Here is a 27,262-nt window from a genome sequence, read left to right on the forward strand (position 1 = left end):
TATTCAATCTTGGCCACTTGAACAGAGTCATCAGTACTGTATGTGTGTCAGTGAAAACCGATCAATTTCATGTGTTTTAGAGCAGGAGAAAATAACAGACAGTGTGAGGTGGTACAATAATTAAACTGGGTAAAGTGCAGATACAAGGCATTGGTTACCACATATAAAGGAGCTGCAAAGGTATATTTATGCTTATACAGCATGAAAAATATTAGTTAAACATCTTTAAACTAAATAAGTAAAGTTTCTACTCAAGATCAGACACCCCTGAAACATTTACAGTGGACATTGAGACAGTGATGGAGCTGTGGGTATTTTGTGTCGCTTGTGTCTGAGTATTTTCTACACTGTAAGCATCATTATATAGTATAATGGTATGTTCAGTTGAGTTTTGGAATTGGCAGACATAATTATTCCGTATTGAGAATGTTCTCACACAATAACTGGAATATAACTGGAAAATTGGGGAAATCAATAGTTTATAGCTAATTAGCTCATTTCTCATTTCTGAACATGTAGAAAAACTACATTGCTGACTAATTTCCCTTGCTATATTAATGAGTCTTTGCAATAAACAAATTTGAGCTTCATTAAGGAATGCAGAAGTGAAGGTATTTATTTTCGGTTGTCCGTCCATCCATCCTCGAGCAGGTATGGACTCCACAAGTTTGTGCAAAACCTGCTGGCTCATGTTATCCCAGCATGATTTGACAGTGTTCCACAAAGCTGTGTGCGATGTCACAAAGTGTTTGGCTTTCTCAGCTTTCGAGTGCCCCCATAAATGTTCAGTGGGGTTGAGGATAGGTGACTGTGGAGAAAAGTCCATGACATTCAGGACTCCTTGGTCTTCTTTGGTCCTCTTTGGGGTGTGTTTGGGCTCATTCTCCTACTGCAATATGAATCCTACACAAAAATCAAACCAGAGGGTGGAGCATGTCTCTCAAGAATGGAATGCCTGCCTATATTAGTTCTACATAAGGTACATCTCGATTTCCTTAAATTGCACCCATGTTTTCCTCACTTGCATCTTTTCATTGTGTGTTAGTCCCTACTACCGAGGATTCATGGAGAGGAGCAAGGAGAAGTGTCACGTGAAGCGACGTCCGTGTATTTATTAATGAATTAATTTGTTAGTTTATTTGGTAGGGACAATACATGTAGGCATTGATACATCCAATTAAATTGCAACCGATGCAATGTATATACGGATGCATCTCAAAAAAATTGAGTATCATTGAAAAGGTCCTTTTTCCCCCTAATTTAATTCAAAAAGTGAAACTTTAATATATTCTACATTCATTACATTAAAGGAACTTGGGGCAGGATTTGTGAAAAAATAAACATGCATTTTAAGTTTTTTAATGCTAATGAGTGATGAAGCATTCAAAACCAAAAAGAATGAGCCCACCGTATCTCCCCATTGCCTTGAACAGGCTTGTGTGCTGCATAATGTACTGCAATTCGGGCCCGAATTTTCCGCGCAGTCTTGCGGGTGTGACGTCAGATGACGCTGAATCCGCATCCTTGGATATAGGAAGAAGACAAGCGCGGTGGACCCGAACTAGTGTTTGGGTAGTCATGGATTCTGCTACGGCCAGCAAACGAGCCACCACCACACCAAGTCCACTAAAAAGTCATACTAAGAAGAAAACGAAGGTTTTATCAACGGCATGTCGTGAGTCAAAACGAAATTACGACCAAAGCCGGGCTGGCACCCGAAATAAACATCGGCTACACGTTCGACTCATGGAGGCAGCTTCAACTTGAATTGGGACTGAAAACAGATGCTGACATGGCTCATTTCCTAGTAACCAGGTAAGAAAACATTACAGGTCATGTTTAGAGCTTGATTTGAAAATCATATGAGATCACGAGGACTCGGAGTGACCTAACGGCCAAAGTAGCGTTAGCTGCAAACATGTAACTTAGTCCACCGCTGTGTAACACTGAATAGTTACAGACTGCGCATTTTCCACGGTCCTTTAGTCTGAAACTGAATAGTTAGAAATATGTCCCTTTATATATGGGACCGAAAGCACAACCTGTTATCCAAGAGGTGACGTTAGCAGCTGGATGTGGCCACAGGCTAATGGTTTGTTTGTGTCTGTGTAGTAACATTAGCCGCTTACACACAGCAATCCCGTATCAGAGACGATATTTCTGTCCCCCAATATGCCGTCTTTGCTTTCGCCTGTGCCTTTCAGACTGCATCAACCGTAACGGTAAACCGCCACGCTTGTGTGTCGCTACACACAGCGAGCCGGCTTCCCAGCTGCTTCATGTGTGTAGGGGATAAGGCATCAGCTGCACTGCTGCGAAGAGTTCATGCGCGCTCCCACGCCAGCTCGGCTGATGGCTGCAGTTACCCTAACGGCTGCAACGGCCGTCGTGTCGCTAATTGAGTCTTATTTCTTGTTCCTACCCCAAGTTCCTTTAAGTGAACTATTTCAAGCCTTTTTTTGTTTTAATTTTGATGAAGCAAGCATCAGGTTTTGCACCAACCTGTGGAGTCAATGCCAGTTGACTGCTTGCTGTCATTAAAGCAAAAGAGCGACACACCAAATACAAAGATATTCTGACATTAGTGTACATTTTTTGAAGATGTTTTTGTTTTTTTGGTTCTTTTTTAAGAAAGACAAGTGTTATCATGTTGAAGCGTTACAAGTAACCACATATTTGCTGTTTGCCTGTCCAGTTTAGCTGAGGAGATGAACATGCCCTCCCTACCAGAGATGCTGTTTGGAGACAATGTCCTGCGCATTCAACACACAGATGGATACGGCATCGAATTCAACGCCATTGATGCCCTTAAGAGAGTCAACAGCATGGAGGATGCTGTCAAGGTGGCCTGTGCTCAGGAATGGCAGGAGAGCAGGCAAGATGAGCATCACATTGTGTTCCCAAAGGCCACAGTCGGAGGATTGTTTTTGAAACGTTTGATATCTCAAAACTCTAAAAGCCAACCAGTCAGACACTGAGAGCTAAAGAAACAGCCATGTTTTTTCTTGGTGAAAACACACAAACTCTAAATTCCAGTAAGATGCAATGACAGTACACATCATTGGTATTGGTAATACCTTACACTTTGCTGCAACTTTTTGGCTTTTCCTGTATTCTACAATTCTTTCGAAATCTGTCCTGTATTCCACTGTGGCCGAACTACCCATTCCATATGCCTATCTGATCAATGCTTTGATTTCATGTGTGCTAAAGTACTAAACACCAGACACATATTGGCCAGAGAACTGCTTCACTACAGCCTATCTCCATCGTCAGGTTATTTATTTATTTATTTGCTCTCAGTTTCTTTTCAGCCTTTTCACCCATAGATTTGCTCTCAGAATTTTGTTAGGGATTTTTTGACGCAGTAATGCGACTGCAATCACTTTTAGCCCATCCGCTACTTGTCCTCTTGTATCCAACACATAGGGCTCATGTGTCAGATTTCCAGTTGGAGACACAACCTAAATAACTTGAGTTTATTGTCAATGGGACTTGTACTAGGCTAGGCCAAATTGGCAGAAAAAAGGTTCTCTACTGCAGTTAAGAAAGACAGAAAAGGGCTCCTGCTGTGTTAAATGTGATGTACTTGTTCTTATATTAGCACTCATCTGAACTTGTCTTTCCCTGCCCTGATATTGAAATGACTCCCCAAATTAAAATTATCACTGGAATAAATTGTACAAAATACAGTGCTAAAAACAGTCCATAAAAACTGTATATGGAGTAACCAGCTGGTGGGGTAAAGTAACCAGCTGGGGGGTCCCAGAGAAACTTTCTGGCAGTAAAAGCTCAAGTCTTCTGACACATTCTAATGCTACTATTCCATCATACACACTGATCTTAAAGCTCTGGTCTACGATCTGAGAAAGGTTTGAAAAAAGCATCCCCCCCACACACACACCCCTCCCCTCTGTGCTCCTTAACCCCTCCCCTCCGAGCTTGTATCGCTCTCCCCTCGGAGTCCCGCTACACACCCCCTCCCGCAACAAGCTTTTTTTTTTTTTTTTCTCTTCAACGAACTTTATACGTCCTGCAACAAGCACCAAGAGCAACAAGGCGGCCGGCAGAAACCAAATACAGCCCAGCTTTGAATGCGGAGTAGCGATGTCGGATTCACAGATAAAGTTATTACAATGCACGTTGAAACTAATGTAAATCTTGTAAGTCATTACAATGTCCACAGCTAAGCTCCACAGCCAAGCTAGCGTAACGTCATTAGCATGCTACAGCTACGTTACCTTACAGCTACGTAATAAGTTACAACAGCTAAGTTAGCCACTTCTAAAAGTTATTGAGGGCCAAGAGACTAACAGATGCTGCCGCCAGCTTTAATCACAACGATCGCTTCCACATTGTGGCTGAAAAACAAACCTGTGTGAGTCTCGGACCAGCTGTGTGTGTCCCAGCTGTTGTCTGAGTAGCACCAGACAGCAGCTAGGACACACACAGCTGCTCCGACACTCACACAGACCGCGACACAAACGTGTCCGTAAACCGTAATCTCTTGTTTATGACAGATAAGACACACAAATACACACATCGTAACGCCTATATGATAATCCATCATATTGATTTAGCAAAGGCTTCGTTGAAAACAAGACAAGACCGGGAGGAGGGTTAGCAAAACAGCTGAGCAGTGACCGGGCGAGAGGTTGTTATGGAGAAATAAATTCGGACAAATAAAATAAAAATCCGGAAATAAATCCGAAACCCCTCCGCTTCGCATTGGGATTTCATCCATCCATTCATTCATCTTACTTGCTGCTTCATTTAGCTGCCATGAGCAAATAAATAGTCTGATTTGGTGTAAACATGTTAGCTTGTTGTTAGCTTACAATGCTAGCATAGAGGCTAACGTCTCCGTCGAACAAGTAAACAAGTGTTGACAATACTGCAGAGACAGACACCGTCTAATAACACAGAAACAAACTAACGGCAGCTTTCACAGTCATAAGCAGCATCGGCATGAAAGTTATCTGTGTCACAACATCCACAATAAAGACGAAGGTTACCTGCTCAACAGAAACGCCGCTGTATCAGCACCGGGTCCATATCTTCACGGACCTTTCGCCACCGTTCAAATGATGACCCGATGTTTACTCGGTTTGAGCCCTCTTTATTTCACATCTCCGCTTTGTGTCTTTTCAGTGACAGACTTTCTTTCTTTGACTCTTTGTCGGTGGGGCAAGCAGAGGCAGCTGAACTGCTCAGGGCAAAACAAACCTCTTGTCCGCTTGTAGTTTCAAATGCGGAAGTGGGTCGGGACCAGACGTGAGCAGGAGCAGGAGAGTGAGCGAGGATTGGATCGGAAAATTGATCCAATAGGAACCATCCGGGCCGGATGGTTCCTATTGGTCAATTTCTTTTCAGTTTTACAGGCACTAGAGAGAATGGTTTTTTTTGGTTCCTTTTACTCTTCACATTGTGTGGGTGGTACTATTGGGTCATAACCACCATCTAAATGATGTTAATAATAATAACAAATCTTTCAAATCGTAGACCATAGCTTTAAGTGTTTGATATTTTAATGAGTTTGCCTACCTGATTGTAAACATGTAGTCAGTAAGTAGCTATTAATAAGCAACTTCTGTATTACTGACTTTTCAAAACTTTTATTATTAAGAGTCATCAGACCTTATTTATTATTTTTATTTATGTATTTTTATTTGTATTGCTTATAAAACTGCAAAACACAACAACAGCAGCAACAACAAACAGAGTAAAAGACAAAACTAAGCAAAGACATAATAGGCAAATATACATACAATAACATTACGCCATTTTAATTGTAATGATAAATACTATTTGAAGATATGGTGGGGGTCAAGTAATAGAGGTCAGGTAGGGTATGTGTGGTTAAGGTGTGTGTAAGTATGTTTGGATCCAGATATAATAATACAAATAATGATAATATCACTGGATAAAGAAGAAAATAAACCATGTAAGAAACAAAAAATAATTACAAAAAACAAATAAATAAATAGATAAATGAAAATACCACTGCCATGATTAAGGAAGGAAGGAGTATATTGATTTGAACAAGTCAGGGAAGTCAAAGCAGTTACAGATCCCAAGATCAACTGTACAAACAACTGTTTGTAAGTATAAAGTGCATGGCACAGTTGTGTCACTGCCACGATCAGGAAGAAAACACAAACTATTATCTGCTGCTGAGAGAAAACTGGTCAGGATGGTCAAGAGTCAACCAAAAACCACCAAAAAGCAAGTCTGCAATGAATTAGAAGCTGCTGGAAGACAGGTGTCAGTGTCCACAGTCAGGTGTGTTTTACATCAACATGGGCCGAGAGGCTGCCGTGCAAGAAAGAAGCTCTTGTACCAGACGAGGCATCTTATAGCTCAACTGAAGTTTGCTGCTGATTACATGGACAAAGAAAAAGACCTTCTGGAGGAAAACTCTGCGGTCACATGAAACAAAACTGAGTTGTTTGGCCACAATGAGCAGCAATATCATGTAATTGCCGTAACACCTGGAACACCGACTACACAGCCAACCTAGTGCAAGGCTTAAATAAGTTATTTATTAAGAGGAAAGATTTGTACTGTTAGAAACTAAAGTGCATACAGATGTATACTTTTGTTTGCATTTTTTTTTGTTAAATATGAAGAAATTATGAGCAGAAGTGCTGCCAGGTGTCTGTCAAGAAATAGAATAAAAATGTATTTCATTTGTTAGTTCAGTGCAAAGTTCCAACAAGTAAGGAAAAGATCTGCATTATTATATTAATAATGGAAATAAAAAATGAAATTTTCAAAAAGATTGCGCTGTCTTGTTAGTACTAGAAATGCTGTAGTGGCCCTCCTACAAGATGACAATACCAGCAGTGTCCCCAATCTGATTTGAGTTTGACACCGCTGGCTAAGTGGCTGTTAATACACCTGATTAAGTTTCCTAGTACTATCAGTTGCTCTAGTGTAAAAATTCTAAGAAATAATTATTCTTAGAATGTTTTTTTTAGAAATAATAATTAATAATTATGACGTTTTCTAAGAATTGTTCCTTTATATTGAGACTTCATCCTTGTGAAGAAATAATTTATTGAAGCATCACAGCCCTTAAGAGAGATCCTATGGTGAAAATCTGTTAGTAGGGAGGAGGACTTTTATAGAGCCTTAAGAGTTTCTTAAGCAGAGGAGAAAGAAGAAGGAGAACTATTGTCCAAACACTGAATGTGAGTGAGTTAATGAAACACTACAGTTTAGATCCTGCAGGGATAATGCTGTGGTTGATCTCATTAGAGATACACTGACCAATCCAACGCTATAATGCCCAAAAATAAATTGATTCACTGAGATATTTGGCAACTGCAGTACTTTTAGTGTTCCCCTCTTGAAATATAGCACTGCTCAATGATGTGCTCACTTTAAAAATGGTTGTATGCTTGTTAATATCAAAAAGATTAAGCAGGCCTCCTAAAAAATACTAGCATGGTCAGTAAATGTAAGGGAATAAAAAACTATCAACATGTAAACTGGTTACTGTGCATGTAGGCCTGTGTTTCCAAACATTTTGTCGGTGCAACCTGGGAGACACCTTGTTCTTTCTACCTGTATGTACTTTTTGTGACATACTAACTAGGCACATTTTTTGCAGTTGACCTTTATTGATAGCCCACATTTAGCAAAAATAAGAATAACACAAGGAATATCATAATCCTAAAATTGAAAAATGACCACTTGAATCTACTAAATTAACACAACTTCTATACAACTGCAGGGCTATACACTAACACCTGCCAGGGTCATAAACTGTTTGGGAAAGTGAAATGCATCATGCATATGAGTGATGAGACCAACTCGCACATATCGCTCTGCTTCAGTGATACAGTCCGCAGTTTAATTTCAGACAATGTTACATTAGACATCACATTTACTTTTCACTTGCTTGATCAGATAACTGATTAACTGCGCCCTGTAATGCTGAAGTGGAGCTTTCAAGCTGAGCAGTGTGCGCAAGTCTGTCACCACCAAGCATTAAACAGGACTGAAGAGAAAAATCTCACATACTGGACTTTACAGAAGTAAACTCTGGGATTTATGGTGATGTATATGACATAATGTTACAATTGTTAAATATCTCTAAAGCACTGCATGTCAAGAGACATCCTTTTTTTGCCCAGAAGCTAACCATTGTGCCGTTACCAAGCTGCGGTGTGATCATATCCCTTTCAGAGGCTTTGTAATCCAGCCATGAACCTCTATGTCTTCTGAAGACTTTGTAAGATAAATCAATGATGATAAATCCACCACTAAATGTCTTCTCTGATTATGGATCCATCCAGAGTTGCTAGCCATCTATTGGCAAATCCAGTGTATGACGGCCAATTGGAGTCTGTATTTCTGACTGCGGGGCAGCTCTGGGCCCATATTCCTAAAGATTCTGAGAATCCTCTCAGAGAGCTCCTAACTTTACCTAAAAAATCCTAGCAAGGAGTCTTAGCTTAGGAGTGATTCCAGAACATTCTCAGAGAACTCTGAGCAAGGAATGGACAGAATCTCCTATCTTAGTGAGGAGGTGTGGTTGACCCCGTTGCTAGGTATGAGTCATCATTTCAAAAGCTGTGATTGGTTGTTCCTAAAAGCTAGATAAAAAATATACTTTTGGTGATAATGGGCAAAGGATGGACCCTAAAATCAATAAACTTAATCATAGAATCTAATCTTATGAAGACTGTGTAATTGTAAATAATATTTCACATAAAAGAAAATATCTGTTAAATGAATAGTAAGCTAAACTTTAAAATTATCCTACAAAATGTGTGAAAACTTAGGCCCACTTGCACAGTATTCACATAGTGATAGTTATATTTATTTGCTTATATTAATTGCCATGCTGGTAATTTTTGCACTTTCAACGTTTCAACTCAATTTGGTATTAACGTGGGTAAAATGGCTCAGCTTTCATCAATGTCTGTGATTTCTGACCGGCCTATAAGAAGCAGTGTTGGCTGGCTTTCATTTCGGGTGGTATTGCATTGTGGCGTTGGGCTGGAGATGTAAGTGCAACCACAAACATGATTCCTGCACGATCCAATCTGTAGCTTTTCATTAATTCACTGTCATCCAGTGTTTGGAGAATATCTCTCCTGTCTCTTCCGTCCGCCATTTTGTCCTCTGCTTAGGGAACTCCTAAGCCGCTTAAAAGTCCTCTTCCCTGCTCTTAACAGATCTCACCTTAGGAGCTCTCTTAAGAGCTAGGATTCTTTAGGAATAGCTTTTATCTTTACTAGGATCTACTCTTCACTTTAGGGGAAATTCTAAGAAAACATCATGATTCTAAGAATTTTCTAAGAATTTGGCCACTAGGAGCAACTCTTTGCACTAAGAATCTTTAGGAATGCAGCCCCAGATCTCAAATGCACTGTCTTAAGGCCAGAGTTGAAGGAGCTGTTCGAAAATTCAGCTGTTTGAGGTGCCGGCTTCTATCATTAGGCTTATATTGTTTTACAGCGGAGGTTAGTGGTCATAAAATGTACATGCATAGTGAATCGTAAATGGTTAGTCATAACTATTGTATTAAAATAAAAAATAAATACAATTGGAGTCACGTGTGACCGCTGACCAAGATTGCTGCCTGAAAATCACTCTAAGAAATCACCCAACTTCGTCCTAACTCGACGGTAATCTTCGCTACATGAGAAATAAAACCGGGTGAGACCGCAGACAAGTACAGTGCAAACGACTTTGTCCACTTTTAAAGTCGTGTAATTAAACCACGGGGATGGCGTCGAGCTCTAAACCAAGGTCCGCTAAGCAAGGTGTTAGCTATGCTAACGTTACTGTGGCTAGCAGCACCCCAGCTAACAAGATAACGGTAGCATCCCCGACGATGAGAGATGAGCCAGCCGCCGCGACAGACGCGATCACAGTGCTTCAAGCAACTCTTCAAAAGGCCATGCAGGAAATGGCTCAAGTCAGCGATATTCTCAAAGGCCTGCAGTCTGACGTGAAATCAGTTAAATCATCTCAGGCAAAGATGAAGACCGACGTCGCTGCTATTTACGAGAGGCTCGACCAAGCTGACTCTCGAATCATGGACTTGGAGGTGGAGAATGCGCGGCTGTCTAAAGAAATAAAAGAGCGAGCCAAGCAACATGAAGACATGCAGAGAGCTGTGCAAGATGCTGCTAATAGAGACAGGCGTCTCAATCTACGCTTGGTTGGAATAAAAGAGAGACTGGAGAGTGGTGCGCCGCGGGAATATGTGAGACGGATCATTTCCGAGGTGATGGGCATTGACCTGGCTGAAAACGAGCTCCAGCGGGTGCACCGCTCCCTGGCGCCGATGCCCAACGAGGGACAACCACCGAGACCCATCATCATGCGCTTCCTCAGCTATCTAGAACGGGACCGAGTGTTGAATGCGGCGAGGGTGAGATACCGGGAGAAGAGGGAGTTGAAGTGGCAAGGTGACAACATTTCGTTCTTCCCTGACATGACCAGAGATGTGGTGGAAAAGAGGCGGAAGTTTTCCGACGTCAGGAAGAAGCTTCATGAGATGGATGTGCGCTTCACACTGGCCTACCCAGCAGTGATATGCTTTACATGGAAAGGGCGCAAGGTGAGCTTTGAGGATCATCGTAAAGCCATGGAGCTTATCACAAATGAAGCAGAGCCGGAGTGATCTAACCGTGGCAATGTAAGCAGGTGGGCAAAATATAATATTCCAAAATACAACCCGGTGATTTAAGTAATAGACACTTGACAATCTAGACAAGGCAGTGGACTTTTGTTTGAACTATGGACACTTGCTGGACACAATTACATGGGGGATAAGGATTATTTATAGACTGATAGCTTTGCCTCAGACCACAGTAAAGCCCCCTCCGTGGGGTATCTTAGTTGAAAGTACTATATCTAACTGTAAAGGTCGGTCTGGTATTTTATTTTAATGTTGTTTTTTTTTTTTAACTGCAGCATAACTGCAGCATTTTGTCCAACTGCCTGTCTAAGACCAGAGCTGGGATAACAGTCTGCAAATCACAACATGTAGTGTAACATGTGGGATATTGGCGGATGGGGATGGGGGAGGTTTTGGGGGGCATTTCTTGGAAGCGCCACACGGACCAGTAATAGGGAGGGTCTTCTCAATGCAGAGTGAGAAGTGGGGAGAGACAAGGGAAGGGTTTTTCCTATGGTTCACGATTTGTTACTGTTTCAAAGTTGGTTCCTTTTGTTGTGTTAACCAGTTAAGAACGTGTTCAAAAGCCTGCGCAGGGAAAGTAATCATTATGGGTTTAGGTTGGACAGCACAGAAACGCTTTTATGATTTTTGTAAACTTGTTGGTCTCCCACTGGTTGGGACACCTATAGGTAAAATACAGAATATGGTTAATGGCTAAATATGTAAGGATACTTTCTTGGAATATCAACGGAATAATAGACCCAGTAAAGAGGAGAAAATGCTTAAGCTATCTAAAATCTCAACAGACTAATGTGGCGTTTGTCCAGGAGACCCACCTGGTTGACTCAGAGGTAGTTAAGCTTAAAAGAGACTGGGTTGGGCAGATATTTCATAGCTCATTCAATAGTAAGAAACGTGGGGTAGCAATTTTGGTACATAAGAAGCTGAATTTTGTACTATTAAAACAACACAAAGATGAGGATGGAAGACTCATATGTGTGGAGGCCATAGTTAATGGAATGAAGTTAAATCTATGTAATATATATGCCCCCAATGTGGAGGATGCAAATTTTTTTCACAAAGTGAATAAATTACTAGGAGGCATTGTTGATGGCCATACAGTAATCGGAGGAGACTTCAACCAAATCCAGGATAATGTCCTAGATAGAACAACCTATAGTAAAATTATACCAAAGGACAGACAGGCAATACACTTACTTATGAAAGACTTGGGGTTAGTTGACATTTGGAGACTAATTAATCCGAGAGAAAAGGAGCATACTTTTTACTCTCATAAACATAAATCCCACTCAAGATTAGATTATTTTCTAATCTCTAAAAGTATGAATGAAGCCATCGTGGCGTGCAGGATTGGAGCTATCGCTCTTACAGATCATGCAACAGTGGAACTCTGTCTAACGGCAGAAATGGACTCTATCAAAAGAAATAGATGGAGACTCAATACATCTTTATACCAAGATCCAGTATTTGATGGGTTACTGTCTCAGGACCTTAAAAGCTTTTTTGAAATTAATGTTGGATCCACAGAGAAAATAGGCACAGTGTGGGAGGCATCAAAAGCTTTTATAAGGGGCAAAATTATAGCATACTCTTGTAAAAAGAAAAGAGAAAATACTGAAAAGTTGAAGAAACTGGAATCTCAACTAAAAGAGAAAGAAAAGCAGTTAGCAAATAGTTAGTGAGTCACTACTTAAACAAGTGTGTGCTCTGAAATTTGATTTAAATGAGATTTATAACAAAAAGGCTGAATATGCTCTGTTCAGATTGAAAACAAATTTTTACGAAAATGGGGAAAAATCAGGCAAGCTATTGGCCAGACAACTTAAGAAAAGAGAGGCTATCCATGTGATTCCTGGTATTAAAAATGCAAAGGATGAAGTGGTTACTGGTATAAAAGAAATCAATCTAGTGTTTCAAAACTTTTATTCAAAACTCTATACTTCAGAGATAGATTCTGATACAAACAAGCTGAATAATTTTTTTTCTAAAATAGAGATTAACAAGATATCTCCGGATCAGGTGGGAGAGCTGGACGCTCCTATTTCAGAATCAGAGGTCAGGGCAGCCATCCGATGCATGAAACCTGGAAAGTCTCCGGGACTGGACGGCTTTCCAGCGGAGTATTACAAAAAACACATAGATATGCTGGCACCTGTTCTGACTGTAGTCTACTCAGAGTCATTTCAAAGGGGCAGCTTCCGAACACATTTAACGAGGCACTGATATCATTGATCCTCAAAAAAGATAAGGACCCATTGGAACCAGGTAGCTTTCGACCAGTTAGCTTAGTTAATGTGGATTGTAAAGTGCTCACTAAAGTCCTGGCAATGAGGCCAGAGAATATCTTACCGGACGATTGCTCCACCTTATGTGGAAGAGCCGTCAAGAAAATACACCAGTAACAGCCTTCTCCCTTGATGCGGAGAAGGCATTTGATAGGGTGGATTGGGGTTTTTTAATACATGTATTGGAAGCTTTTGGTTTTGGGTCAGGATTTGTCAACTGGGTAAAACTGATTTATACAACACCGAGAGCGTCAGTCCTCACCAATGGACAAATGTCCCCATTTTTTCAGCTCTCACGGGGAACGAAGCAAGGAGATCCGTTATCACCTTTATTGTTTATTTTATTCCTTGGAATGGGAAGAAACCCAGAATCACCATGCAAAAACTTTATGAATCAAAAAGAAAGGGAGGCCTAGCCTTACCCAATGTGGAACTTTATAACATAGCATTCGAAATGGTTAAGTTAGCCAAGCACTGGGCCAGTTGTGGCTCACACCTTGGATGGACACAAATAGAAAAGGAAATCACAGCCCCATTCAAACCAATTGAAACCTTATCACAAAATGCTGGGGGAAATCTGACTGGTGATGAGAGTAATCCAATACTGCAACATTCCAGAGCAGTGTGGGCAAAGCTACACAAGATGCTCAGGATATCCCAATACAGACAAGAGTATTCCTCTATCCAGGGCTCCAGACTGCGACCAAATGGTCGCATTTTGCGACTCAAATCTGTGACAGTGCGAGTAAATTTTTAATCTACTCGCGCATGCGCGACAAGTAAATTTGCCGTTTTTTTTTTTTTTTATATATATTTTGTTGCTGACAAACTTACAGAGTTTTAAAACCAGGAAACAGCTGATCACAGCAGTCAGTTCATCACTTCATCCGCGGATGTCAAGATGAGTAACTGGAAAGCCGCTGAGATCCGGGAGATGCTAGCGTCTCCTCGGTCTCTGTAGCTGACCGCTAGCGGACACAACCAAACAGCTAGTAGCTGCTGACTGTCAGCTGTTGTGTAGCGGCAAGCTACGCACGGTCGCTACTTTCAAATTAAAAGCCCCCCGCTAAGAACCCAGTTCTAAAATCCAATGGGGTGCAATGTAAAGCTCTTATTTTGAAGACAACTTTGTTGTCACTGATCACTGCCCAACTTCGTGCTTCACGTCACGTCACATGTTTACGCCTCATTAAATCCAGGGCATGACTGTTTTCAGTGATTTACGCCAATAGAGGGGGCTCTCCTGCAAGTGGAGCTTTCCCTGGTCAAAGTGCAAATGTTTACAAAGTCATAAGATAAAATATTTTGTGTCTTTGAAAAATACAAGTCAAATGTTCAAAAAACCTTGTTATTTACTTTATGAGTGTAGTTTGAGATGAACTGAGTTAATTGATAGGCTATTTATTTACAAATATAGCCACAGATTAAGACAAAATCAATCTTGTATGGAAAAAAGCATTAAAAATTGCAATAATCGAAGAATCGTGGCCAATAATCAAATCGAAGCTCCCATAATCGGAATCGAATCGTGATACAGGATAAAGTACAGGATAAATATTCACTTTGTAACACACAATAAAATATGAATTTATAAGATTGTAGTTTCTGCATTTATTGTCAAAGCATTTATCAGTAATACAGTGAAAATTATAGGAAAACTTTGCAAGTCGATTTCGGTGTGCGCTCCTAAATTTTCTGCTTGCGCCCCTAAAATTTTAAGTTAGGGGCCACTGTGCTCCTAGTGAAAAATGTTAGTCTGGAGCCCTGCTATCTGGAATAATCCGTCTATAAAAATAGACAAGAAACCTTTCCTGTGGAAGTCCTGGCTGAAGGGGAACCTGAATAAGATTGGGGACTTGTATAGAGATGGGGTGTTTCTGTCCTTTCAAGAAATTAGTACACATTTCAGCCAGAAAGAGAAAGGAGATTTTTGGCGGTACCTACAACTAAGAAACTGTGTTACAACCTCAGGCATTAAACCAGGCAATGGGGAGAATGTGATTAGATTCTATTTTCAGCTGCCCAGTTCTGCTCACTCAGCCTCAGTTCTCTATAATATGGTTCTCGATGCCCAGTGTGGGAAATATAATAATTTAAGGCTAATTTGGCAAAGAGATTTGAATTGCAACATTGAGGAAGATGTATGGGAAAACATAATAGTAAACACAGGGATGTCCATCAGGGACGTCCGAGGCAAATTCACACATTATAAAATTATTCACAGGTATTATTATACACCAGTAAGGCTCCATAAAATGGGATTGATACAAAACAACCTGTGTTGGAAGTGTAATTCTCAGGAAGGAACCTTCTTACACTTACTGTGGGAGTGCTCTTTGATTTTCCCTTTCTGGAAAAAAGTTATAGGAAAATTGGCAGAATGGCTGGGAAAAACTCTACCTGAATCCCCCCAACTCTGTCTACTGGGAGATAAGTCAAGGTCACCACCAGGAATATAAAAAGCAGAATTTGGTTTAGCAGTAACAGGCTTTATTACTGCAGCTAGGATCATACTTCGCCACTGGAAGAGTCAGACTCGACCAGAATTTACTGACTGGGTTAAGCTGATGACGGATAATGCCTCCTATGAATTGATGATAGCAAGGTTAAATGATAACAAAGGGAAATTTTACCAGGTCTGGGGTCATTTTCTGAATCATATAAGAGGGGAATAGGTACCTGAATCCTATGAGGGGTTGACCACTTGTATATGGGTATATCATCATATATATATATATACTGTGTATATATATATATTTTGATCATTGGTGATCATGGTGTTTAGTGCTGGGAGATGTGCTGCGCTGTTTATGGGCTGTGATTTGTGTTTTTGTTTTGTTTTTTCTCTTTTTCTTTTTTCTGTATATTTTTGTTTACTATGGTGATGTTTGTGTTGAAGTCCGATGTCTTTTGTATGATGTTGGCATAAAATATTGAATAAAAACTTAAATGACAAAAAAAAAAAAAATACAATTAAGTAAATGGTTAGACTTACGAGTAGTCGGCTACAGGGGTGTAGTGCTATTTGTTTAAGTACCGGAGCACAAGATGCACTCATGCATATGGACATGCACACACACACACATGATGGGTGCTGGCATGCACGCACATGGTTACGTTATTTTAACAATTAATTCACAAAGACTACTGGCATCTCTAAGGGTGGAACATTTTCTTGCATGCTGGGTTGTAGCCAGGATTTTAGAAATACTGAGGTCATGCATAGGCCTATGAGGAGCAGCATTAAAACTATGACCCAGAAGAGACTGACTTCTCTCTCAAGCATACATGACTCATTTATTGGCCTGATATGATCCTTCCTATGGAAGCCCATTTCCGCCTGTTAAAGGCAAAGAGCAATTCAAAGACCTCATGACATAAGGGAAGGAGTACCTCGCCCGCTATGGGGGCATAGGGTCACCGGGGCCCCCCGGAGCCACACCCAGGAGGGGAGCCTGCTGGCGAGCGTCTGATGGCTAGGCCTTAGCCCATTGGGCCCGGTCGAGCTCGGCCCAAAAAATCAACATGGAGCTGTGGAGCTTTTGTTGGCTTCTTCAGCCTGTGCCCTCCAGCAGGCACTTTGGCGATTTGCAGCCGAGTGTGAAGCGGTCGGGTTTAGGGTCAGCACCTCTAAGTCTGAGGCCATGGTTCTCTGCCGAAAAATGGTGGATTGCCCCCTCTGGTTTGGGGGAGAACTCCTGCCCCAGGCAAAGAAGTTCAAGTATCTCAGGGTCTTGTTCATGAGTGATGGGAAAATGGAGTGGGAGATGGGCAGGAGGTTTGGTGTGGTATCAGCAGTACTGCAGGTGCTGCTCTGGTGAAGACGGTTACGTTCTGACCCTCACCTATGGCCACGAGCTGTGGGTAGTGCCCGAAAGAGCGAGATCACGGATACAGGCGACCGAAATGAGTTTCCTCTTTCGGGTGGCTGAGCTCAGCCTTAGAGAGAGGGTGAGGGTGAGGAGTTCAGACGAGCAGTGCAGCTCCGCCACTCGCACTGCAGAGTTGGGAATAAATTGAACCTATATGCAAGTTCAAAAACTGATAGAAAAATGTGACGTGCAGTATTTAGTATCCATATTTTTCAGGCACAAATCCGCTTCATCCCTGTGCACTAAGGGGCATGTATGAACAACGGTGACTAAACCAAACTGTTGCATAAACCTACAAGTTTATATTTAAGCTGTATGTAACGTACTCAAACAGAATAAATATTTGGTCCACAGAAATCTCAGAGCAATCACGTAGGCTAATAATAAGAATAAAAACAGCGAGCATCTCTCGGTATAAGCATAGTGCACTCAGCAGGATGTTGTATTCCCCACCCACTGCAGGTGCTGGCGTACACCTGCACGAATATATCAGCAATAGCCAATTGATGGGCTAATGGTGGCTGGCTAGAAAATTTTAACATATTGCCCAACCCTCTTACCCATGAAGAGCTGTTCAGCTTTGCTGACAAGAAAATACAAAACATGATATACAACAAAGTAATTTTAGCAATTCATCACTAACATTTTAACATTCAACTAGATGATGGTGCTCTCTGACAGCACTACACCTGTGGTCAGCTTAGGGAAAGCTCTGAGAATACTGTGCAAACAAGGTTTTTGTTTCAATCCAGTATGTGATTGGTCATTTTTTTCCATGAATGAAGCAGCTTTGCTCTCATATGAGGGAAGTGATTTAAAAATAAAATATTGGTACTAATGGTACTACTCCGAGACAATCAGACATCACCGATATCACACAAAAATATATTCACAAAATACGTATATGAAGCAGTTAATTTCCACAAACATAAAGAATGTCACCATCTCTGTGATGTCCTTCCAGAGCGGATTCTGAACACTCCAAAGAGGTGGTGAGACCCTACGACTGGACATACACTACAGACTACAGAGGCACTTTGATAGGAGAAGGTATGCAGATAAAGGTGGGTCATTTTCTGTCATGGTATTTAACACAATATCATCAGCGCCTTTGTTACAGTCGTAGTTAAAGTTTACATCCACTTGTCAAGAAGATGTACTGTATGTCATGACAGTCTTCAGTTTCAATGATTTCTGCAGCTCTCATGTTTCTGTGATGGAATGAGTGGAACACAAACTACTTTGTCACAAAAACATTCATGAAGTTTGGTTCAATAATGAATTTATTACTGGTCTTCTGAAAATGTGACCAAATCTGCTGGATCAAAAATATACATACAATAATTCTAATATTAGGTTAAATGTCTCTTGGCCATTTTCAACTCAATCAGGTGCTTTTGATAGCCACCCATAAGCTTCTGGTCGTCCTCTGGCTGAATTTTTAACCACTCCTCTTTCTTCAGCACAGTCCACATGTTCTCGATGGGGTTTATGTCAGGACTTTGGAGAGGCCGTTCCAAAATTGATCCATTCCTTTACAACTTTTGATGTGTGTTTGGGATCATTGTCCTGTTGGAACGCCCACCTGCACCAAAGACCCAATCTTCTGACTGATGATTTTAGGTTTTCCTGAAGAATTTGGAGAGAATCCTCCTTCTTCATTATTCCATTTACTTTCTTTAGAGCAGCAGATCCTCTGGCAGCAAAACAGCCCCACAGCAAAATACTACCAGCACCATGCCTGACAGTAGGTTTGGTGTTCTTGGGGTTAAAGGCCTCACCTTCTCACCTCGAAACATATTGCTGCTCATTGTGGTAAAACAACTCAGTTTTTGTTTCCTCTGACCGCAGAGTTTTCCTCCAGAAGGTTTTTTCTTTGTCCATGTGATCAGCAGCAAACTTAAGTCCAGCTTTAAGGTGCCTTGTCTGGATCAAGAGCTTCTTTCTAATACAGCAGCCTCTCAGCCCATGTTGATGTAAAACACACTGGACTGTGGACACTGACACCTGTCTTCCAGCAGCTTCTAATTCATTGCAGACTTGCCTTTTGGTTGTTTTTGATGGCTCTTGACCATCCTGACCAGTTTTCTCTCAGCAGCAGGTGATAGTTTGCGTTTTCTTCCTGATCGTGGCAGTGACACAACTGTGCCATGCACTTTATACTTACAAACAGTTGTTTGTACAGTTGATCTTGGGACCTGTAACTGCTCTGAAATGGCTCCAAGTGACTTTCCTGACTTGTTCAAATCAATAATGTGCTCTTTCAGAACAATGTTGAGCTCCTTAGACTTTCCAATTAAAGTGTTTGTGGCTGAGTGTAATGGCTGTATCAAACAGGTCCTCAGAAGAAGTTAAGATGCTACAAAGAAAATTTGATTCACACACCTTTCTATAATCAACAAAATTGATCGCTCAAGTTACTGTATGTATATTTTTGATCCAGCAGATTTGGTCACATTTTCAGAAGACCTATAATAATGCCCATCAAGCATATTGAATTGATAAATTAATTACTGAACCAAACTTCAGTAGTATGTGTTCCACTCATTCATCACAGAAAAGTGAGAGCTGTAGAAATCATTGGGACTCAAGACTGCCATGAAATACATGTTCTTTTCAAGTGTATGTAATTTTCAATCTCTGAACAGTCTACTTCCACCTGTGTTACATTTCAACCTGTTGTTCATCTGAAGGTGACTAAGACAGCAGAACGTATTGACATGGAGAGGCTGAAGGCTCGGGAACAGATCATGTTCTTCGATGAAGTTCTCTTGTTCGAGGACGAGCTGCATGACCACGGAGTCTCAATGATCAGTGTCAAAATTGTGAGTGTTGTGTTCATGTCAAAAAAGCTGATGCTATTGATCCAAATGAGTATCAGAGTTAGTTACATTTAAACATACTGTACTGAGCTTTTTTTTGTTTTGTTATTAAAGTTTTTATTTATTTGTTTAAACATATAAACAGACAGTGTTCCTTTTAGTTAGGCCCATTGTAAATGCTCATATTTAAAACAACCAATATAAACATTCAACAATTATATTGACATCAATGTAGTCAGTCAAATCATCACAGTGTCATAACAGTATTACAAGCGAGAAAGCAGTCCCATGACCTCTTGAAGTTATCCACATCACCATTGATTCTGGCTAACGTGTTCATATGATACAGCCTCCACATGTATTAATCTGTACTGAGTAAATTTTCCCTTAACCTCCTTTATATATTTCCCAGTATTTGCTAATATTCTTAGCCAGATTTCATCGTTCAGCTCACATCCTAGGTCTTTCTGCCAGACAAATCTCAGATTTTTACATATATTTTTCTGTAACCCATTAAGGTCTTGTAAAACACAGCTGCCTCACGTGCTATACCAGGTAGTTCCAGAAATTCCATCACTGGATTCTTTTCTTGAATGAATTGACCCTTACTTATACTGTCCCTGATTTGTAAGAACTTCCAAAAATTACCTTTACTTTCCAAAACATATTTTTGCTTAAGTTCAGGAAAGGAAATAAACGCTCCATCACAATATAGGTAATTTACGTTACATATTCCTTTCATAAGCCATTGATTCCAGTAAACAGTCTTTTTCCCAATATGTATGGCAGGGTTGTGCCATATAGAGGCATATGATTGTCTTAAGTGTGACACACCACACATCCTGTGTACTTCTCTCCATACTGCCTTAGAATGAGCCAATACTGGGTTTGAAGAATAATCATGTCCATTAGTAGTTGAACCATGTGAGAGAACATCCAAAGGTTTGTAGGGGCTTACCAGTTCCTGCTCAATTTTGATCCAGCTCAGCTCTGGGTCAGTTCCCTCCCAATGCTTAGTCAATCTGGACATTTCAAACGATAGATTATATAGTCTAACATTGGGTAGAGCCATTCCTCCTATGTCCCTTGGTGACCACATTTTCTTCATATTAATCCTTGGTCTCTTCTTGTCCCATTAAGTCTTTTATAATTCTGTCAAATTGCTTAAAGAGCTGTGGTGTTATACAAACAGGTAACATCATGGAGACATAATTGAATTGTGGGCCAACCACCATCTTTTGGAGGAGTGGTTCCATATTTGACAACATTATTTCATCCAAATTTGGATTTAATTTGATACCCAAGTATTTCATACCTGAAAGCATCCATTTGAAATTAAAAGAAGTAACATAACTAGAATGGGATGTGTTTGATAAAGGCATGGCCTCCGATTTGTGCCAATTTATCTTGTAACCTGACAGTTTGGAGCATGCATTAATACATTCTAGTAACACCGGCAGAGAATCGACCGGGTCTGCTATCACTGCTAAAATATCATCAGCATACATAAACAGGCCAGTGGTTCTAATTCTATCGTGAAAAAAACCTTCCTCCTTTTAATGTGGCTTCCACATCCATTTATGTTCCACGATATCATATTAATATACCTGTCAGTCATAATTCTCAAGCTTGTAATAGTACTGAGGTTGTGACTGCAATTTATCTGTCATGGTTGTTTTTTTAACAAAACAAATATTCTTTAAACTGTTCAGAGCATTATTAGGCCAACTCAAATACACTGTCTTAACACAAAAAACAAACATGAACGAAAACAATAAACCCTCAAGCAAAGCAACCCAGAACTTACTGTTGCTAAGCAATCCCCTCCCATCCTCACTGAACATGGACTGAACTAAACAAACTTGACTTGGTCCGTGAGGCGCGTTAGCGGTTTCCTAGGCAACACGACCATCCGGCCCGACAAACCCATCAAAATAAAAGTTACCATACTTCCATAGGTTCACACAGACTTCGTCATGTTCTCAATATCAAGTCCCATGGTCCTCTATTTAGAGTCTTGCATACACTTCTCCGCCTCCTTGCTGTATCGGAATGTTTCCTTTTGTCCCTTCCAAAGGTAAGCGTTGCAGGATATACCAGCCTGTGTCTCACATTAAGCTCGTGCAGGCGTCTCTACAACGACATAAAGGCCTTTCTTTTCTCCGCCAGCTCCCTCGTCAGATCTTCAAAGAAAGACAACTTACAGCCCTCCCACTCGATTCCACCTTTCTCCTTAGCCACCTGTAGCACCCTGTCTCGAGCTGATGAACGTAGGAAGCGTATCATGATGGTCCTAGGTGGTTCATTAGAGTTACGCATAGGGGCGAGAGACCGACGGGCACGTTCTATCTCGAAACGGCTGCCAGTGAGACCGAGCCCCTCATACAGAATCTTCTCCACATACTGAGCCACTTTGCCCATCTCCTCTTTACCTTCTTTCAAACCCACCATCCTGATATTATTCTTCCTGCTGCTGTTTTCGAGGTCTTCCACATGTGTCCACAGTATTTCTAGTCTCTTGTCACATTTCTCCATGTTCTCCTCCATCCCTGCATGCATATCCTCTATGTCAGTGTCAGTGCCACCACCCAACTAATTGGGTTCATGTTTCTTGGGAAGCATTTACACACCATTTCCAATTATTGGGCCAAGTTTCATGTCTCTTGCTCACTCCAGCTCACAAGAATTTGAGCCAAGGCATAAGACAAATAATTATAACTACAGTGGTACTTAGTAGTATACATACCTCTACCGAGGCCCAACAGGTTGCTTTAATTCAATCAAGCCTAATCCAATAGCACACTTGATAGCCCTGTATCACTCAAACTTAAAAACTACCCATAACTGCTTAACCATGATTTAAGTTTAGCAGATCTGTGACAGCCAACCTCTAGGACAACAAAACAATGCAGATCGAATCATAATTTTCATTGTTGTGTGAAATAATAATGCTTTGAAAAGTCAGGTTAAAATGGAAAATGCCTTAACCATCATGCCATCCACCCATCAATCAATTTTCAACTTTTAGTAGTGGCATTGACTGATTAGTGTAAAAATACAAATCTATAACTTTATTCACTGATATGGGTGAAACTAGATACTATTTTAATATTTATTACAGTTTATTACAGAGTTTAATGATGAACAGATGGCTTTACTTGTTGCTAAAGTTACTTTTAACAGCGACTCATTAAAATTAATGGGAAAACCTGCGTTTTCGCCACAACCCCGGATCCAGTTTGAATCCAAGCTGCTGCACCAGGTTGGCAGCCATCGGTCTCTGATGCTGCGTTAGGTCCCACTCTTGCTGTGTTTGGCCAGCACTCTCAGGACTTGATCAGTCAGGTTCACTGGGCGCCTATGGTGACTCAGTCAGACAGTGTTGACTTCTTTGACATGTAGCTGCATGGCTGGAGGTGTAACTCACATTTTGCACGAACACTGCTGGCTACTATTAAAGTCAATCAATATCCTCAACCAGTCCACTGCGTCGCTGTCATGGGTACTTCAACAAAAAAAAAGAGAAAAAGTTCCCGTCACTTTATCCAGATTTGCCCCGAAAGTGAATTGTAGAATATTATAATTGAGAACCATCCTCCGTCCATAATTTAAAGGCGAACTGTGCAGCATTGGTCGGTCGCTGTTTATTAAAACACTATTAGAAGTTGGCACTGACTTCTAATAAATTAAAAACAACTTAAAATGTAAAATATATAAATAAAGTAAAATTTCAAATGCAAAATGTGAAAAGGAGATCCTCAAACTGAAAGTATTTATAATGGAAATAAGACAAAGGAAAAATTAAATGTGTAATCTGAAATGGGGAATAGTTGAGTTTAAATGAAAATTTGGACAAGCATTCCAGCGGGTTGCTGTGGTAGTGGAAAACAAATAACATTCAGAAGCTAGTTAGAGAAGTAGCTGTTGTAAGAGTTAAATTCTTCTAACACTTTCTGATGTAGTCCTGAGTTCAGCAAACTGGGCGTTCTCCTACAGTAGGCTGTTGTGCTACAACGTCAGCGTCACGATAGAATCACGCATGCTTAAAGTCCCTTTTTTTCAGGCTACAGCTGTCTTGATCTTGAATAAAATGTCTAGTCCAGTAACGATTTGGACACATTTTCACACCTTGGCCATATACTAAGTTTTGACCTAGTCTTGTTACTTTAATGGCGGCCATGTTTTTTTACCTGATTTTGATCATTTATATCAAATGTTTCTCAGTCCCCAATGCTTTTTACCCATTTTGGTGTTGATACGGTCTAAATGTAAATAGTTCTATTCATATTACCTGTTTTAAAAACAGTTTAGAATTATGGAAAATCCATCATGGTAGACTTTTATGTCCCTTCGAGGTTTAGACCCTTATAAACCGGCAAAAAAACAGAAGGGGTAGTGCAGCCAAATTATTCCAGAATTTGCTCTTTGCATTTCTGTAATATACTGTCATTGCATGCAACAGTTTGAAAAAACATGTTTCTGTATGTCTTGTTGATGATGCAGAGGGTGATGCCCACCAGTTTCTTCTTGTTGCTGCGTTTCTTCCTACGAGTGGATGGAGTGCTGATTAGAATAAATGACACACGACTGTATCATGAGGCAAGTTAATTTCTTTCAGCCGGGACTACGTGAAGTGCAGGTTTTTATAATGAGCAAGTTCTACAATTTGATTGATAATCCACAGTGACTATGATAAAGGCTCTACTGAGTAATTAATTTTATCTGCTGTTCTTGATTCCAGGCTGGAAAGAATTACATGCAACGAGAGTTCAGCACAAGGGAAAGCAAAATAGCAGAACTGAAGGTAAGCACTGAAATCAAGCTACATAGCAGGAATGAGCAGACCACTGGTCAGGACTTTGTTTATGCATCTGTTACAAATAAAGGTTTAAAGGAGCAATTAGGAGCAGTTGCCTGGAATGTAGAAACGAATAGGGGGCTGTACTTCATCCTTTCTCAATGTTTACTTCAAACTTTTTTGTTTGTTTTTTTGCAAATTCATTATTGCAAGTTGTTAAAATTGTAAAGACCAAAATAATTACTACTATGTATGTATTTATGTACACATATATTTACCATTGCTGAGTTGCATTCTTTTGTTACGCAATATCTGCTAAATAAAACTTGGAGGTATTAGGGCTGCCCATGCCTAAGAATTTTCCTAGTCGACCAGTAGTCCTCATTTAGGGCCATTAGTCGACTAGTTGTTTGCATATAATAGGTCTATATTCTATTCACAAGTGCATGTCACACACTGAGCTAGACGCCTGTTAGTTACGCTGTCAACAAAGCAGTAATGGTTGTGAATGTGTCGAACAACCAGCGACTGAACACTTCGATTTTCAACACAGTATAATAACATTTATCGACTTGTAGCACCAACACAATAAATTAAAATGCACTTTTAAACCAGCCTATGAATTCAACAAACGCACACATGAAGCATGGCGCACAGCATGGCTGAACACTTCGATTTTCACCACAGTATAACATCGAATTAACTCGTGAGACCAACACAATAATTTAAAATGAGCGTTTAAACTATGAATTTTACCACACACACGAAGCATGCCACCTTTTAACAACACCAGCAAAGCAATAAAAGCATTAACAATACTATTCTGATTCAGAATTTGTCGGAAAAATAGCAAGGAGACTGTCGGAACATTTTGTTAATTTATTAAATTTACAACACAGCATTACATCATCAACTTGCCCCATAAACATTTAAAACAAACACAATAACATACAAATGATAAATAAATTAAAAGCAGCCTCTAAAACTTTGTTGAAAAATATTTTTTCTTTTCTTTTAAAAATATAAATAATAAAACAAGTGAATAAATAGGCACAGCAAACTTCATCATTTAAGAAAAAGATATTTAAAACGTAATTTCACATTTTTCAGGTCCTAATGCAAACAAAGTAAAATATAACATAGGCTTAACAAACTAATTTAATTGTATACAGCAACTTGAAAAATGTAAGACAAATATTTTAAAACAAAATAAATAAAAATAACATAAACAAATGAATAAATAGGTACAAAGCAAACTGAAACAAAGGACTAGCCCCAGCATTTAAAGAAAGCAAGGTCAGAACAGAAGCAAACGACAAGCACACGTTGTTCAACAACTACAATAGCCTACGCGACTTAGTCAGTTTTGTCCCCTCCACTCTGAGTCTTCTCATATTATTAAGTGTTTCCACGTTGTTGGGGAGAAGTGAGCTCATGTCTTGCTCACAATGAAGCCCGCCTTGGAGAAGATGCACTCCAGCGGTGCCGACGTGGAAGAGATGGAGTGCACACGCTTAGCTGCTCTGGCAAGTTTTGGATATCGTTCCTCAATTTCTTTGCCACCATGCCAATTGACCCCCATGAATCTTCGTCCGGTCCTCCAAGTATCTCTTCATCTCACCATTTTCTCCTGCCTGCTGCTCTTCATCAATAGCCATCAACATGGATCTCCAGCTGCTTTTCCTGATTCTTTGCTGAGGGGCCAGGCTCACTGTCCTCTCCACTGCTGTTCTGAACAGCAGCAGCATCTGCTGGAGATAAACTCTCAGCCCTATCAGACACGTTATCTACGCCTCATCCCAGCATCGATGAATGACAAGCTCTTAAAACGTGTCTAGGACAGCAGCTTGGGTGTATATGCTGCTCTCCAGATTACCTGTGAGCTCCCATCTCTTATCAATTTCTTCTGTTTTGTCTTCAGTGCTCTCATGGCCGGGTGGCATGTCTTCATGTTTATCAACATGGGCAGTGTAGGAGATTTTGGGTGAAAGCATTCAAATATTAAGAGAATAATTTAACGCTAACGCAGCCCTGACCGAATTTCTCTTAAGCTCAAAGAATCTAAATCAAAGCCAAAGACACCAACTCATATTTCATACGTGTGAACCCAGCAGGAAGATGGATGTTTAGCCTACTTTGGTTGGAAGAGTTGTCTTGTGGAGTCAGCAGGCTGGCAGTCTCGGTCCAATAGCCGGCAGGATGGCACAGCTCGTCCGGTACCCAGTGGGTGATGGTCTTGGTCCAGTGCCCAGCGGGATGGCACCGCTCTTGAGCGTTGGGGGCAGCCAGTTTGGCTTGGCAAAAGAGTCTTTCTTTCGTTGGAAACCGTCTTCGTTAATGATGATGATCTTGATGAAGAGGATGGTCTTCTTCTGTTGCTTTGAGTGGTTGTTCTTAGCCTCTGACTGATAAACTAATTTAACTTCTTCGCTAAAATAACTGAAGGATGCTCCGGTGGCCTATTGAATAATGAAGTTCACTTCCTCTAAGTAGGGTTACGATACTTAACAAACACGATAAAACAAAAAAAATTAAAACACAGCTTTGTTCTGGTGGAAACTTAAGGAGAGTTGAAGGACTTAAAAGAAATTGATCGCTATGGTGAAAAATATGAACGTAAGAAAATTAACGCTTGAGCAACTCTCATGAGAGCGCTGTCTTGAAGAGAGTAAAAGTAGAAGAGTGACGAGAGTTTCAAATAAAAAGTGAAGAGCGCGTAAAAAGAGTAAGAGAGTGAGAGAGGGGGATGCCTCTCAGTTTTATTAACACTGATATCAGGCATGACCCTAAGGGGCAGGGCTGCCAGTGTCCGCACTTTA

At 40.5% G+C, this 27,262-nt stretch overlaps 1 protein-coding gene across 2 annotated transcripts in view; it reads left to right on the top strand.

Moving 5' to 3' along the window:
- The window catches only part of tiprl (TIP41, TOR signaling pathway regulator-like), a 36,010-nt gene that overhangs the window by 6,433 nt on the left and 2,315 nt on the right, over positions 1 to 27,262 (top strand). For both annotated transcript variants that reach the window (XM_084374478.1, XM_084374479.1), the window contains exons 3-7: positions 2,696 to 2,875; positions 17,788 to 17,887; positions 19,517 to 19,648; positions 24,149 to 24,244; positions 24,387 to 24,449. In XM_084374478.1, the coding sequence (XP_084230604.1) occupies positions 2,696 to 2,875; positions 17,788 to 17,887; positions 19,517 to 19,648; positions 24,149 to 24,244; positions 24,387 to 24,449 (571 nt within the window). The remainder of the gene's footprint in view (positions 1 to 2,695; positions 2,876 to 17,787; positions 17,888 to 19,516; positions 19,649 to 24,148; positions 24,245 to 24,386; positions 24,450 to 27,262) is intronic.

This window comes from Pagrus pagrus (genome assembly GCF_965226575.1).
Source record: "Pagrus pagrus genome assembly, chromosome: 14".
Lineage (NCBI taxonomy): Eukaryota > Metazoa > Chordata > Actinopteri > Spariformes > Sparidae > Pagrus > Pagrus pagrus.